At 45.6% G+C, this 16,501-nt stretch overlaps 1 protein-coding gene across 1 annotated transcript in view; it reads left to right on the top strand.

Annotated features, from left to right (window-relative positions):
• The window catches only part of RASSF3 (Ras association domain family member 3), a 74,040-nt gene extending 66,564 nt beyond the window's left edge, over nt 1-7,476 (top strand). Inside the window, exons 4-5 of the mRNA XM_058742135.1 lie at nt 691-800; nt 4,713-7,476. Coding sequence (XP_058598118.1) covers nt 691-800; nt 4,713-4,862 — 260 coding nt within the window. The 3' untranslated portion in view covers nt 4,863-7,476. The remainder of the gene's footprint in view (nt 1-690; nt 801-4,712) is intronic.
• Nucleotides 7,477-16,501: the final 9,025 nt, after the last annotated feature.

Raw genomic sequence — 16,501 nt, 5'->3', positions numbered from 1 at the left:
CCTGAAGTCACCAGAGCTTGCATCCTGACCGCCCCGGTTTATTTGCAGCTGCTAAAATTCTAAATCTGTAGACAGATTTGCTCCTAGTGCTCCAATTTTGTGTTCTTTGGATGGTGTATTATTTTTACGGTTTCTGAAAGGGGTTGCAGATGCTTTTTGAAAGGAGGAGCAGAATGAATTGTAAGCCCGTTTGGGGACTAACTAAGATCCATTTAAATTCATTCTGGACAGTTATTTCCTTTTTTTTTTTTTTTTTTTTCCTTCAACGTTTATTTATTTTTGAGACAGAGAGGGACAGAGCATGAACGGGGGAGGGGCAGAGAGAGAGGGAGACACAGAATCCGAAGCAGGCTCCAGGCTCCGAGCCATCAGCCCAGAGCCTGACGCGGGGCTCGAACTCACAGACCGTCGAAGTCGGACGCTTAACCGACTGAGCCACCCAGGTGCCCCGAGAGTTATTTCCATTTTGATCAAGGCACAGCGTATATTGTGCAGCTGTCCATACGGTGGAAATAGTGTAGATTTCATTCCACTATTGGCTGTTTCTGGTCACAAGAGGAGGAGGACGGTGACTTGGTGGCTGGGTGACATGGGCTGTTGTGTTGATCTGGAGGAGGGGCTGGTAAGCGGGGCGTATGGTCCGGGGGATGGCTCAGTACTCTGTCACATGCCGCTTGTCTCCTCACCCAGTCTACGCCTGTAAGCTCTCAGACCGGGAACATCCGCTCTACCTGCGTTTGGTGGCTGGGCCCAGGACAGACACCCTTAGTTTTGTTCTTCGTGAGCACGAAATCGGAGAGGTGAGTAGTTGTTCATTCTTGCTTTAAACCGTATGGAGCAGCCGATCCTGTTTTACTGCTGTAGTGGAGTGACTTTTTATCCACTTGGGAGGGGGACAAAGGGAGAGAATGTGTGTGTGTGTGCGCGTGAGTGTCTGGCTGTACCTCTTGGGAGGGGGGAGAGCTGGTCTGTGGACGATACCTTTCTGTGTGGTGTGTGTGTGTGTGTGTGTGTGTGTGTGTGTGTGTTTTAATGTGCTTTCTTTCTCTCTTTCTCTCTTTTTCTTTCTCTTTCTTTCTTTTTGTCTTTCTTTTTCTTTCGTTCTTTCATTCTTTCTTTTTTTCTTTCCTTCTTTCTCTTTCTTTCCTTTCCTTCTTTGTCTTTCTTTCTTTCTTTCTCTCTCTCTCTCTCTCTCTCTCTCTCTCTCTCTTTCTCTCTTTCTTTCTCTTTCTTTCCGAATGAGAGAGGGTGGGGATGGGGAGAGAGAGGGAGAGAGAGAATCCCAAGCAGGCTCCATGCTATTACTGTGGGGCCTGACGTGTGCCTTGATCCCACAAACCGAGAGAGAGCATGACCTGAGCTGAAAGCAAGAGTCAGACACTTAACCGACTGAGCCACCAAGGCGTCCCTGTGTTTTTCAGTTTTCAGAAACAGACCCGAAGTTAGCGTACGATATAATTTTTTTTTTTTTTTACAACATCCATTCTCTTGGTGTGTAGTTTTCAGAGGTGGGAGGAGAGTAAGAAAGAAAGCTGCCTCCCACCTAAAGAGCGCTTATCACTCCTTCTACCTCCAAATTGCCCCAATCCAGTTAAACTATGAAAGTCGACACTCTCCATATGTTTGCTACTAACAAACATCTGCAGGCTTATTCATTTAAAGAGAAATAAAAGGAAATGGAATCTCTTTACCATGAAAGACCTTTAACTTTCTAGAATCTTTTTTTCCTCTTGCCAGAATGATTTAGAAATTATGTTGGTATATGCATCATTTGCCATTTTCTCTCCAGGGAGGATTGAATTTAGGCCAGTTCTGTTGAAGGAAAAAGCACTTTATACCATTTTTCTAGATCAAATGTCAGGTTTAAAATGATGCTTGAGTAAATCTTGCAAGGCTTGGGTCTCCGTCTTCTGTCTAGAACAGGAAATGTTATCCATGTAGAACATCATGTGATACAATGAGAATAGTTTCCAGGTTAAAAGTTAGGAAACCAGTGGGGTGCCTGGGTGGCTCAGTCAGTTAAGTGTCTGACTTCAGCTCAGGTCATGATCTCACAGTTCTTGAGTTCAAGTCCCACATCAGGCTCTGTGCTGACTGCTCAGAGCTTTGGGTTTTGTGTCTCCCTCATTTGCTGCCCTTCCCTGCTCGTGAGCTCGCTCTCTCTCTCTCTCTCTCCAAAATAAATAAACATTAAAAAAAATTTAAAAAAGGAAAGGAAACCAAGTCTCAGCTTCCTACTGTTCCTTTTGTTAGATTGGGAGCATGACCTTGGGTAAATCTTCCAGTCTTTTCAGTCCTCAGTTTTAAAATCTGTAGAGTGGGACTAAAGATTTTAAAAGGTGGCTTTGAGTCACAAATTAAAAATGTATGTAAACATGCTTTGTAAATTATGTTCATATGTCTAAATTGGAAGTTTATTTGGGGGGTTTTAGGAAGACAGTGCTTTTTTTTAATTTTAATTTTTTATTTTTAAAGATGTATTTATTAAAAAAAAATTTTTTTTTAACATTTATTTACTTTTGAGACAGAGAGAGACAGAGCATGAACAGGGGAGGGTCAGAGAGAGAGGGAGACACAGAATCCAAAACAGGCTCCAGGCTCTGAGCCATCATCACAGAGCCCGATGTGGGGCTCGAACTCACGGACCGCGAGATCACGACCTGAGCCGAAGTCGGACGCTTAACCGACTGAGCCACCCAGGCGCCCAGATGTATTTATTTTTTACTGTTTAAATTTATTTTGAGAGAGAAAGTGTGAGCGGGGGAGGAACAGAGAGACAGGGAGAAAGATTTTATTTATTTTTATTTATTAATGTAAAAAAATATTTATTTTTGGGAGAGAGAGAGAGAGACTGAGAGAGCGTACACACGAGTGGGAGAGGGGTAGAGATCGAGGGAGACAGAGGATCCAAAGTGGACTCTGATCTGTCAGCAGAGAGCCTGATGCAGGACTTCAGCTCAGACACGATCTCACAGTTTGTGAGTTCAAGTCGGACGCTTAACCAGCTGAGCCACCCAGGTGCCCCAGTTTTATTTTATTAAGGAATTTTTTTTTCCATTTTATCTATTTTAGAGAGAGAAAGTGCAAGTGAGGGAGAGGGTCAGAGAGAGGGAGAGAGAGAATCCCAAGCAGGCTCTACCTCTCAGCACCGAGTCGGATGCTGGGCTTCATCTCCCAACGGTGAGATCATGACCTGAGCCGAAATCGAGAGTCAGACGTTTAACTCACTGAGCCACCCAGGCGCCCTCCCCGCCCCCCCCCCCCTTTTCCCTGACAGTGCTGTTTTAATTAATGGCGTATTCTAATGTAGAAAGTTTTGTTCTCCTACTCCATGTTTCTTATTCTCTTTAATAAACAGGTCAGAATTCCTCTCCAAAAAGCCTTCTACCAGGTGCCCACTTGGCGGTTTTATTCCTTCTGTTCCATCTGTTCCACTTGTATTAGGTTATCTCCAGTCTTTTTCCTCCCCACACTCCTGGGAGGTCCCCATCGGAAATTGTTCCTGACGGAGGCAGTGACTCTCAGCAGAAGACCCAGGGTCCCCTTTTGGGAGGGGAGGATGTGTGGAAAAGCAAACAAACAAAAACTCCCCCGTGATGCCAAGTACCTTTCTTGACTGCTTTAGTTAAAACAAAATTTAAACCCCACCGGTGTTTATTTTGTGCCTGCTAGGTACCAGGTGCTGTTGGGGAAACAACTCAGAGACTCGAGGGCAAGAGACAAACGTCAAATAGTGAGAGGTGCAGCAGCTGGAGTGTAGGTAAAGTGTAGGTGAGGGAGGTACTCAGCAAATAATGGTCATAACTTTTAAATCTTTTGTGATCGTGGCTGTCATTGCTCAGTGAGAGCTTCTAAGGGATGTAGTTCTGGGTGGGAAGGGAGGGAGGAAATTATGGAAGACTTCTTAGGGGAAGTGGCATTTAAGCTGAGGCTTGAAGGTTGAGTTGAGTTCGCCAGGCAGAGTGGAGAACATGTGCACAGCCACGGAGGCTAATGTTATGGGTGAGGGCCACAACATGGCGGGGTGGGGAGGGGGTGCGGAGGGTGCTAGAGGGGTTAGAGTCTGTCAGACTTAGCAAGAGCAACTAGGGGAAGCCACCGAATGATTCTAGCAGGGCAGGGTGAGGCCTAGATTTGCGTCTTACAGAGGATTGAGGCTCACTGTTGGGGGAACAGAGTGGGGAACCTAAGACCGGAGTAAGAAGGACACGGGCGAGGCTCTCCCAGGAATGGCGAAAAGGATGGCGGATAAATCGGGGGCAGTAAAGGTAGAGAAAAGCAGGCCAATTGGACAGCTGCTTTAGGCCCCGGTAAGATTGTGGGAGGTGAGGAAGAAGGCAGTGACAGTGGTGACTCCAGGGAGAGGGGGCGGGTAGGGGAGCCTCTGGGGTCAGAGGAAGAGGGGCCAAATCAGCAGTGAAAGTGTCTAGAGCACTTCGGCTCTGGTGGGAGCCCTTGTGGAGGCCAGTGGGAAGAGGGAAGGACGCGGGGTGAGAGTGTGGGGGTTGGCCTGGCTGCCATCTGGAGGGCAGGGGCCGCATTCCGTGGGAGGGCTGCGTAAGACAGCCTTAAAAACCTTGTAACCTCGTAAAACAGGCCTTTCGAAACGCTGGCTGGAGTAGGAGGGGCAGCCACACCCCCGCCTGCTCTGGGCCAGCATTCCCGAGTTCTGACTTCAACACCTGGCATTTTTCTTTTGTGTCCTTTCACAGTGGGAAGCCTTCAGCCTTCCAGAACTACAGAATTTCTTGCGGATCTTGGACAAGGAGGAAGATGAGCAGCTGCAGAGCCTGAAGAGGCGCTACGCAGCCTACAGACACAAGCTGGAAGAAGCCCTCAGTGAGGTGTGGAAACCCGATTAAGGCACCGGGTTCCCTGCCGCTCGGGAAGGAAAGGCGCAGGACCTGTGTACAAACCGGCACAAGGGTCTCTCTCGTCGGAGGGCTGTCTTCTTGCCCCGTGACGCTAGGGTCTTCCCTCTTCGATCGCTAGATCTAGTTCCCAAAACCTGGTCACGCAGCGTCCCGCACCTTAGGCATCTTCTGTAAGGGATTCTGCAAGCTTGTTCTGTTACGACACTGCGGTGTTACCTCTCGGCAAGCTGTGAATCTGTAGTCTCATCTGGAGCCATCCAGACTGCTTTGAAGCATGGACTCTGGGGTTTTTGTTTTTGTTTTTAAGTCCTTACTTTCCTTTAGTTACTTTAATTATGTGATGATGCTGTTAAGCTGAAGGATGTGCAAATGATTTTTTAAAGGCTTAACAAGGAATCTATCTGAACACTTGTCCTGTGTTGAAACTACCTGTTTTTTTTGTTTTTTGTTTGTTTTTTGTTTGTGTTTTGTTTTTAAATGTCAGAGGAAGCAATCCATGTGAACTGTAAGGCACAGGAAGCTAGGAACTCTGAGGACTTTGTGAAGGGTTTCGTAGGAGTTTGACAAAGGAAGTGAAGAGCAAGTTTGCAAGAAGGTGACAGTGGAAGTTGGGGAGCTCTGCAGGAATGTGGTTTGGGTGAGGCGTTGATGGTAGGGGAGAAAGGTGTATTTGCTGATGAGGTGGACGCATTCGGTTTTGAGATGTTAAACCCATTGTAGTATTGCTTGATTACCTGGTGAGTAAAATATGGGAACAGAGCCAAAGAAAGTAGCAGCTAGACCAAAAGGAGGGACCTGGGAAGTCTGCAACTGAGCAGAATATTCCGGCAGGTGGACCTCAAAGACCCATACATACAGGAGTCATGCCGCTGGGGCTGCCCTCCCTGTGGACGGTCCCAATGCTCTCTTCTCAGGGTGGTGGGACAATGACCGTTTGCTAACTCTGTTATGTTGTGGTCCTCCCCCCACCACCCCACCCCCCCCGGCCCCCAGCTGTTTTCTGGATTGAAAAGGAGTCTGGGTAGGGAGCAGCTTGTCAGGTAGAGAGCTCACAGAAGCATACTTTTGTGACAATCACTCCCCTCTTTTCCCCAGTTTCCCCCTTTTCCTCCCCTTCCCCTCCCTTCCTTCCTCCTTCTCCGTCTCCCCTCTTTTCCTTCCCCCTTCCTCTTACAGTCTGTTCTGACATAAGGTAGAATCGGGATATGGATTGTATAGACCCTAGGACTACTTGGCTGTAGGGAGGAGGGTGGCGAGAAAGGGAGGGGACCCCCCCCCCCCCCCCCCCCGCAGCTGATCACACAAGAGGGGTTGTTTTTGGAAATGCTTTCACAAACGTGCATGTTCCTCCCAACCAAAGAAAGGCGTGCAATAGGAGCCTTCCTGAAAGCAGGTAAAATAACCCCATTCTTGTTTCAGCAATCTGAAAACAATGGGAAAGGTGTGCTTTGGTTCTAGAGGGGCCTTGTGGTCTATTTTAGTCTAGATATGTTTTGTTTATAAATTCCCAAGGAATTGTCCACACTTTGGTGACACCTAATGGATTCTTTTTGAAATTCCAAGGTGCTTCATTTCTTTGCCTCTTACGTGAACTGTGCCTTTTATCGCAGCATTTCTGTTCCCCTCTTGGTGTGGCACTTCTGACTTTTCAGAGCACACCCATCTTGTTGGAGGCAGGTGTAAGTGGCGGTCATGCCGTGCCACACACGTTACTGCGACAATCGTATCTTCCTAAGCTTTTTAAGGAGAGTTGGGGGGTGGGGTGGGGAAGTAGAACTAGCTATAAAATATGTATGGCACAACTTGTTTAATTTTGCATGTAACTTCTTTTTAGTGCCTCGATGAGGTTTTAGTGACATTGTCATCTAATACTTTACCTTTTTTGTTCAGGGAATGCCTTCGTGATTTTTATACTGGTTTTACTATTCAAGACTGTGGCTTGGGTTTGAGCGTACTGTTATCAACCACCTGGTCTTCTATTCGCCCATCCAGTAAGCTTATATTTTGTGAAGCTTTTGTTTCTCTGATGAAGACACTGTTAGAACCTAAAGTAGTAGCTGATGGCTATCTGTGAAGGAAAAAAAAAAAAAAAACCAACTTTTTTTTTTTTTTTTTTTTTTTTTTTTTACTTGAACTAGATTGTCTAAAATAGGCATCCTCCTCCGTAGTACCCGGAACCTCACTCATTGTCGTGTGCACTACAATTTGCAATTTGGAAAAGTTGCTGTATTGAAATTCTGTCAGTACACAGTTCTTTGAATACTGATGTTCTCTCCCAAACACTGGTTACCGCAGCAGCGTTTTTCATGGGCGAAAGAAGAAAGGCCACTAAGGCCAAAGATTTTAAAAAAATCATTGTACAAATTCTTACATTAAATTAAATTAAGCTTTGCTGTAATACTGTTTTCTCTTCAGTATGTGATGGTACAGGAATGTTGTTAAATGAAGGGCGTAGTATTGCAGGAGAGCATTTTAAATCGCAGAAGTAAAAAGTTATAATATTTATAATTTTGATGAGTTTATTTTTATAGGGAAGATTTTTCTTCCCTACAGTTGTTTCTGGAATGGCAAATTGTTTCCATTATTAAAAGTCGAAGTTGTTGATGTTTGTTCATGTGTTTTTATTTATGGCTCGTAATATGCCAGGTGAAAGAAGGTCACGGGGGTGGGGTGAACTTCTGCAGATATGTGAGGACCATACGGGAATGCAATGATTTACTGGGTTTGAGTGGGGCACATTTGTTCCCCCAGGGGTTGTTTCCTTTGTCTTATCCTCTGGAGAAAATAATCCCAGCCGAGTGTCTGCCCATACAGCACATTTTAATTGTGAAACGTACATCCACTCAAAAGTGTATAAGGGGCACTTGGGTGACTGAGTTGGTTAAGTGTCTGACTCTTGATTTCGGCTCCCGTCAGGATCTCATGATTTGTGAGTTCGAGCCTGGCATCAGAGCCTGCTTGGGACTCTCTCTCTCCGTCTCTCTCTGCCTCTTCTTGGCTCACGTGCATGCGTTCTCGCTCTCTCACAAAAAAGACAACAAAACACAAATGCATATAAAGCATGTGAACAAAGAATTGACATAAGGTGGGCAGCCTGTGGCCATGACCAAATGGGAGGGCTATCATCAGTTCCTTAGAAATCCTCTCCCTTTACCCTCCATTCCTGCCTTTAGGTCTCCTGTCCTTGAAACAGACCACTGTTAACATTAAAGGTATTTGTGTTTTTTGGCCAGCATGACTGTCTTACACGGTATGGTGGGATGGTGAGTGGTTGGTGGTCAGCAATGGTGACTGGGTAATAGGCTCTGTGTGCAGACCTCCATGCCCGCCGAGGCAAGTGTTTTTTTTTCTGCTACACTGCCCCCTAGAGGCGTTGGTGAAATAGCGAGGCTGCACCCATTGGTGAGGGGGAAACATTCCAAGTACCATAGCTTTTTTATAAGTGAAAATATTATAGTAGAAAATGATGGTGTGGGGCACCTGTGGGTGGCTCAGTCAGTTGAGGGTCAGACTTGATTTCGGCTCAGGTCATGAACCCAGGGTTGTGGGCTTGAGGCCCGCGTGGGGCTCTGTGCTGAGCCTGCTTAAGATTCTTTCTCCCTCTGCCCCTCTCCCCTGCTCACGTTCTCTCTAAAATAAAAACAAAATGATGGCTTCAGATAAAGGTGTGTTTTGATGAACCATCCAAAGGAATTTAGGAGTTCAGCCTGGGTTACTACCCAAGGTGCAGGGGGAATTTTTTGGAACTTTTATCACTTAAAGGGAGTTAGCTGCCTGCCGTAGGCGCTTTTTTTTTTTTTTTTTTTCCCTTTTCAGAATTAGTTACCAATTGATAACTTGTTTAAATTTTCTTATTTTGAAAAATCCCCAAGAACGGTGAATACTGCATTTTGTGTTTGAAAGAAGGGGGAGGGGTGCCTGGGTAGCTCAGTCGGTTAAGCATCTACCTCTTGGTTTCAGCTCAGGTCATGATCTCATGGTTCGTGAGTTTGAGCCCCTGCATCAGGCTCTGTGTTGACGGTGCAGAGCCTGCTTGGGATTCTCCATGTCTCTTCTGCCCCTCCCCTGTTGCACTCGCACGTGCGTGCTCGCTCTCTCTCTCTCTCAAAAATAAACATTAAAAAAACTAAAAAAAAAAAAGAAGAGGGAAAGTCTCTATACTATAATAGCAAATTCAGACAAAGTGTTGACGATGTGCCAGGCATTATCCCAAAACCTTAATACGTATTAACTCATTTTCTCCTCCGTGAGGTAGGTGCCATCAACACCCCCATTTTACAGATGAGGAAATGCGCTGAGGTCCCGCAACTTCCCCATGGCCTCTCCGAGGGTGGCAGAGCTGGCTCCCTGCAGCCGAGCTGCCCGGCCTCTCTGGTCTTCCTGTAAGTTCCATGCGGTCTTCCAGTTCAACTGCCAATGAAAACCCTCTTATGTTGCTTGTAACGGGCAGTTCGTCTGCTACCAGGCGTCTGGGTACAGCTGGGATTTGTGGGAAACGAAAGGACGGCCTTGATCAGAGTGCTTTATCCTCCTTTGTTGTTGTTGGGCATTTAGCAATTCCATTGAAGTGATTACAAGTTACCTAGAGTGAACCGTCTGCCTGTGTTTTCATTTGCAGGTTCTGTTGTGCTGGAGACTGACAGGGCAGGTAGCCAGGCCTGCGTTCTCACTGCAATTAGCACGGCAATTCCCTGGAACCACCGGAAGAATAGCGTCAGGGAGAATTCACTGTTCCCCTTGGAGAAGGCTGGAGCTTTACTCCCCCATCAAGGATGGATGAGCCTCTCCACAGGAACCCAGGGCACTAAGTATTATTTAAAGTCCTTAGAGCACACACTTGTGTGGTGTGAATCACCACATGTTCAAGTGTGCAGAGGAACACCCCTTACAGGGGTGAGGGGAGGAAATGGGGGAGGGGGAGGGGAGCGGGCAGCATTAAATAACAGCCTTCAGGTGAAATGTCACCTGCAGGGTTGTTTTTTGTTTTGCTTGGGGTTTCTGGGTGGCGCTTTTTGGTTTCATTTTGCTTTTTGGCAGACCTTTCCCTATAATTCTACAAGGTGAGAGAGAATGGCAGGGTAGAGGACGGGCCCTTTTGATCTTAAATAACGGTTTGCAAAGACACTTAGGACTCCTGTTTGGCTGAGGTCGCACTTGGCAGCGGCTGAACCCCACAAGCTCCTCTCCAAACAGAACCGTGAAGGTTGGAATTTTTAAACATTTGCACACAAACAGCAGAACACCAGGGCTCTTTGTAACTTCAAAAGAAGTTGGGGTTTCGGCTTTGTTTTTGGAAAGGAGTTATTTTAACCAGGGTAGTTCTTTTCAATCTTTCTAAATGAGTCTTACCTTGAATGTGGCTATAGTGGCACAGATTGGGGGTGTTTGCAGCCTCCCCTTGTTTTCGGCACCTTTACTGGCAAGAGAGATTAATGAAATCCTGTTGTGTGTTTCCTTTTCTCTGAAGTGGAGTTCAAGGGGCTTTGCTCTCCAGAGCTTTCTGATTTTCAAGTGCAGTTAAGATTTGCTTAAATTCTAGGAATTCTGGAGCATCAAACCATACATATAGTACAGTCCTTGAATTATTACTGTGGCAGCTGGAAGGCAACAGCTTAAACTCAGATGTTTGATTCTGAGCTACACATAAATGGGGTCTTCAGATTCTTTTCAAAATGGCAAACCTTTCAAATATTTTTTTCTTGCATGTGTAATCTCTCAAGAAAAATGTTCAGAGTCCATGATTTTTAGGTAAAATCAGGCATACCATCTAATGCCATATCAACAAAGGATGCAAGGGCAGCCACAGTGATTGGGGAACTCAGGTGTTGGCCTTAAGAAAAGTCCAAGTTCCATGGCCTTTCTTCCAGATAAATGTTCTGTGGGTTTTTTTTTTTTTAATTTATTTAAATGATTATTTAGAGAGAGGGAGAGAGAGAGAAAATCCCAAGCTGGGTTTGAACTCAAGATCATGACCTGAGCCAAAATCAAGAGTTGGACGCTTAACCCACTGAACCACCCAGGCGCCCCCCCAAAAACACAACACTTAGTGTAGTTGGCACAATGTTACGTTAGTTTCAGGTGTACAACATAGTGACTCAACAAGTCTATAGTTGTGCTATGCTCACCACAAATGTAGCACCGTACAATACTATTGTAATACCAGGAACTATATTCCTTATGTTGTCTCTTCTCCCCAGACATACTCATTTCATACCTAGAAGCCTGTGTCTCCTGCCTCCCTTCACTCACTTTGCTCAATCCTCTGTCCACCTCCACTCTTGGCAGCCTTCAGTTCATTGTATTTATGAGTCTGTTTCTGCTTTTTTGTTCATTTATTTTGTGTTTTAGATTCCACACAGACATGAAATCACATGGCATGTGTTTAAACAAACTGATTTTAAATTGAGAGTAATGGCTAGCCTGCGAGGAGGCTCCCTGACCTGGCCTTCCCTAGCCCTGGAAAGGACAGTTTTACATACAGTATGACCCTGGGATCCTGACTGTGGCTAGTTGGATCTTAGACCTCTGATACGGGCTGTTGATCAATTAAACTTTCTCAAAATCTTAAAGTAAACACAGGGATTCTAGTTAGTCAGCAGTGGGTACTCGGACCTCATGGACCTTGTGTCAGCAGGGGAGAGAGACTGCAGAGAAAGCAGGAGAACGGAGCAGAGGGAAGCAGAGGAGAGGCTCTGTGGTCTCTGTGAGATGGAGAGTAAATCCAGAAGCTACCCGGGATTTTTCAGCTATCCCTCTGCCTCCAGTAAAGAACCATGTTTGTTTATGTGAGCTCTGTACTAATGTGCCCATTTCTACAATGGGATCAAGAGTGGAAACGGCGAAATTTTTAGCACTAAATTCCTCCTAGAAAAGATGAAAGGGCTCAAGTAGACCTCAGCTTCCACCCTAAGAACTAGAAGAAGGAAAGTAAACCCAAAGTAAGCAGGAAAAAGGAAGTACTAAAGAGTCGTAATTAGTGGAATAGAAAACAGAAAACCAATGAAACCAAAAGCCAGTTCTTTGAGAACATCAGCAGAGTTAATATCCCCTAACCAGACTGGTCAGGAAAAGAAAGATGCAAGTTACCAATATCAGGAATAAGAGGCGAATGTGACATCACTACAGATTGTACAGATCTACTCGAGATGTTCATGTTTTAGGTTCTTGTGTTGAAATGTTTCCTTAAAAATTGCTGTTTTTGTGGGGCACCTGGCTAGCTTGGTTGGTTGTGTCCACCTCTTGACTTCAGCTCAGGTCATGATCTCACAGTTTGTGAGTTTGAGCCCTGAACTGGGTTCTGCCCTGATGGTGTGTATCTTGCTTGGGATTCTCTTTATCTCCCCCTCTCTCTGTCCCTCTCCAACTCACGCTGTTTGTCTCTCAAAATAACTAAACATAAAAAAAATTGTGTGCAAAAAAAAGAGCTCTACATATTTTGCCTACAATTTTGCCTAGTTTCTGAAATACTTGCCAAATGACAAGTACAGATGATACTACTGCTACCAACATATTGGTTCCTTGGGAATTATCTGCAGTATGTAACTTTTATGCATGTGACCAATAATTTTTTTTCCTTTATTTATTTTGAGAGTGAGAGTAGAGGGGGGGAGGAGCAGAGACAGAGGGAGAGAGAATTCCAAGCAGGCTCTGCACTGTCAGGGTAGGGCCTGATGTGAGGCTCGAACTCATGAACCGTGAGATCACGACCTGAACCAAGATCGAGTTGGGCACTTAACTGAGCCGCCCAAGTTCCCCAGTAATTTTCTACTTTAACATTTAAACTTACTTTCATATTATTGGAAGTACAGTAGGGTTTATGCTTATTAAAATGAGAATTATGATTATGGTTGCTTCCTTCTCTCCATTCCTTCTACCCGCCCCCCTTCCCCATCCTTCCTCTCTTCCATTCTTCCTTCTTCCTCCTCTTCCTCCCTCCTTTTTTTCCTTTCTCAGTCAACAGCTTGGAATTAATTGTAATTATATTTGAAGTGAGTTAATCTGGTGCACCTGGCTGGCTCAGTCAGTGGAGCATGCGACTCTTGATCTTGGGGTTGTGAGTTCAAGCCCCACACTGGGTGTAGAGGTTACTTAAAAAAATAAAACAAGTTACAAAAAGAAAAATGACTTATTTATTTTTTAAAATCTGATTTACTGTTGGGTTCTGTGATATCTGTATTCTTATAATTACCTGTTGTTTTTTTTTAACGCTTTATATATTCTGTTCTTTGCAGAAAAAGAAACTTGAATAGAACATGAAGTGTTTCAATTTCTTCTTCTTTTTTTTTAAAGTTTCATTTATTTATTTTGGGAGAGAGAGCATGTGTGCATCCAAGTGGAGAAGGTACAGAGAGAGGGAGAGAGAATCCCAAGCAGGCTCCGTGCTATCAGCACAGAGCCCGATGTGGGGGATCGAACCCATGAACAGTGAGATCATGACCTGAGCTGAAATCGAGAGACGGATGCTTAACTGGCCCACCCAAGTGCCCCTGTTTTAATTTCTTTCATTCAACGTACCTGTATGGATCACCCTGAAGATGTTGGGTACTGGGTGGATTATGATGAGAAATAACCTCATGGCCCCTCCATGGAAACCAGAGTCCATGTGTAATACAGACTGGTAAGTGTTATGATGGTAAAGTACAGATTGTTATGAGTGTTTACACGGCTGGAGAAGGTCTCCTTGTGAGAGTGAGTTAGAGCTGAGATCTTAAGGATGAGGAGGGGTTGCCTCGTAGATTCCGTAACTTACATGAATGTCTTCTACACGGTGGGGGCTGGTTTCTAAAGTCCTTTCGGCAGCATGTTCTGTCAGCATCAGTCTTGCTGTTTTTCCTTTATTCTGAGACAGGAACTTTAGGATTAAATAATTCTATTTGGCAAGGGCAGAGTTAAAATTTACAGTGGCAGTTGCTTTGGATCACACCTTTTTTCTTTTTCTTTTTTTTTTTCCCCTATGAAGTAGAGCGTCACCTGTTTGCTCCTTGCCCCCTTACCCCCAGGGCTGATGTGAAGACCAAATACAATGGTAACTGTGAAGGTAGTCTCTAGGCCATAAAGCCTAATGTCCTATAAGGTGGTATTATTTTTCCAAGTTCTTGGTCCTGCAGTGGTGTTAATAGCTGCTTTACCACTAGGCTAAGATGCTTACCTATGGCATTGACACTAAAATTCACCTAGAAACGTCACCTAGGATGCTGTTTCCAAAAGGGACATTTTCCCAAGCAGAAACATTTGTTTTGTTTTGTTTTTGAAACCCCTGCTTCGGAAAGATAACAGTTAAAGCAAAACTAAGCAAACTACCCAAGATTCTAGGGCAATTGGTAGACCATGAAATCAACATTCATTGACTTCCCCTTGTGCTCCCCGTAGATACAGTGGCAGAATGTTGTCTTTCTTCCCTGACAAGTTAGAGCAACAATGCTCAGAGCAGCTAAGACGAGGGATACCTGTCACCATCACCGTGGGGCGAGTGATGCTGAGACACCCTGACCAGACAGCCACATGCAGGTGCACTCTGGGGCCTCTCCTTCTTTCTGGTCAGCGTGGTCAAACATGTGAATGCTCTTCCACCCGCCCCTTCCATACAACTCTCCTTGGGGGCTGGACCATATCTTCAGCTTACTTTTTGTAGCTCTCTCAGCTGCAGGGCACAACATTTGGAAGACTCAACATTTCATAGTCTTGTCTGGAAACAGCCACTTGGGCAGCTTTGAGACAGGCAGGTGTTCGTATGCAGGCAGAACTGCAATGTTCACCCTTGGCTGAACTTAGCTAGGGCCTCCGGCAGCACTACAGGAATAACAGGGCGGGATGACTGGGGCCCCCAGATTTTGTTCTCCTGTGCTGCATAGGGGACCAGACTTGACACCCCAGGCTTCATTTTCCCTGGGAGCATCCATAAAGGCATAGCCAAAGGCTGAAGGCTACCCGGCTAGGTGACAAAGTTTTTTAAAGGAATCCAGGCTGTCATGTTGATCTCAGGCCCAGTGAAGTTAGGGCTCACCTAATCTGGGAGGTGCTAGGAGATGGGGGGACAGGGGAAGAAAAATACGCGAAGGAGCTGCTCTCTCAGAGACTTTAGCAGGAAGAGAATGCATTTTGCTTCTGAGCTACTTTGCTAGCATTGGGATGAGCAAGGCAGTGGTGAGTGCCGATCTGGTTTTGACAACAGGCGCTTCCCGCATCAAGTCGGAATGTGGGCTTGCTGCTGTAGCTGAGAGAGCCGCTCTGCCCCCGTGCAGGGCTCTCTCCCACGCCAGCTTCTGGAGGTTCTGGACACCTGCTGGAGAGAGGATTGGATTTGTGACTGGAGCCCGCCAGCCAAGAGCATCCATTAAAGTCTTTGACAACATGAGAGAACATTTAAGCGACCATTCCAACAGAGAAACTTCTACTTGGTTTTGGAACGATAGCTGGGAGCCAGTGTTGGTTTATGTTCTTCACGTATGTAACACACGTAAGACTTTTTCCCGCTGTGGAGACAAGGTGAACCTCTACCACTAGACAGCTTTCCCCGGGCCTGGGCTGAATAGGTTTTGAATAGGTTTTGGCAAAAGGCTTGCCTCAGTTTCTGTCTTGATAACCAGCTTTTTTGGTCCTTATATTAGTCATACATTGCTGCACAACAGATTACTTCAAAATCAGCTTAAAACAACATTCAACACTTATTATGTTACCTGGTTTCTGTGCGTCAGGAGTTTGGGAGCAGCTTAGCTGGATGGTTCTTGCTTGGGCGTCTCTTCAGATCACACTTCGGATGACTGCCGCCAAGGTCAGTGGTGGGTCTTGACTGGGGCTGGAGGACAGGCTTCTGAGATGGCTCCCTCACATGGCTGGCTGGCAAGCTGGGGCTGGGCATTTGCAGAAGGCTTTAGATCCTCTCCACACAGACCTAACCATAGGACTGCTTGGATGCCTTCATGATGTGGCAGCAGGCTTCCTCCAGAACCACTGGAGGGCAAGGGGAAGTGGTCACGTCTTTTATGATCCAGGTCCTGAAGTCACACAGTGTCACGTACGTCCCATCTCCCATCCTGCTGGTCACGTGGGCCAACCCCAATGCGTCGTGGAAAGATACCACACAAGGTCGTTAGGAACCATCTTGGCTGCTGGCTTACCACAGCCATTCTGCAATAGCTACGTGAGGTGTGAAGAGAGGAGCTCCGTTTTGACTTCTTTTCCAAAAGCCATGCTGTGGGATGGGATTAAGAAACCACCTGCACAGTAGCGACACCTCCTTGTCTTAGTCTGAAACTCGTTTCCCTGTAAATACAGGTATCAGGGACAAGTTTCCTCTTTTTTGCAGTCTGTTATTTGCTTTATGTATTTAGATGCTTCTATGTTGGGTGCATAAATGTTGTAGAAATGTTTAGAAACACATCCTCTTGTTGGCTTGACCCTTTTATCATTATGTAATGCCCTATTTTGTTTATTAGACAAAATAGACTTGGAAACAAAGTATGCATATAGCTGCCCCTGCTTTTTTAGAGTTTGGGTAGGGGAGTTGGGGGGAGAAAGAGAGAGAGAGAGGGAGGGAGAGGGAGAATCCCAAGCAGGTGCCATGCTCAGCACGGAGCCCCAAACCGGGCACTTTTGGTTGTGTTTGTATGGAGCATCTTTTTTCATCC

This window comes from Neofelis nebulosa, chromosome 8 (assembly GCF_028018385.1).
Source record: "Neofelis nebulosa isolate mNeoNeb1 chromosome 8, mNeoNeb1.pri, whole genome shotgun sequence".
NCBI lineage: Eukaryota > Metazoa > Chordata > Mammalia > Carnivora > Felidae > Neofelis > Neofelis nebulosa.
The sequence above is the reverse complement of the archived record's forward strand: the minus strand, read 5'-3'. Positions and strand labels throughout refer to the sequence as shown.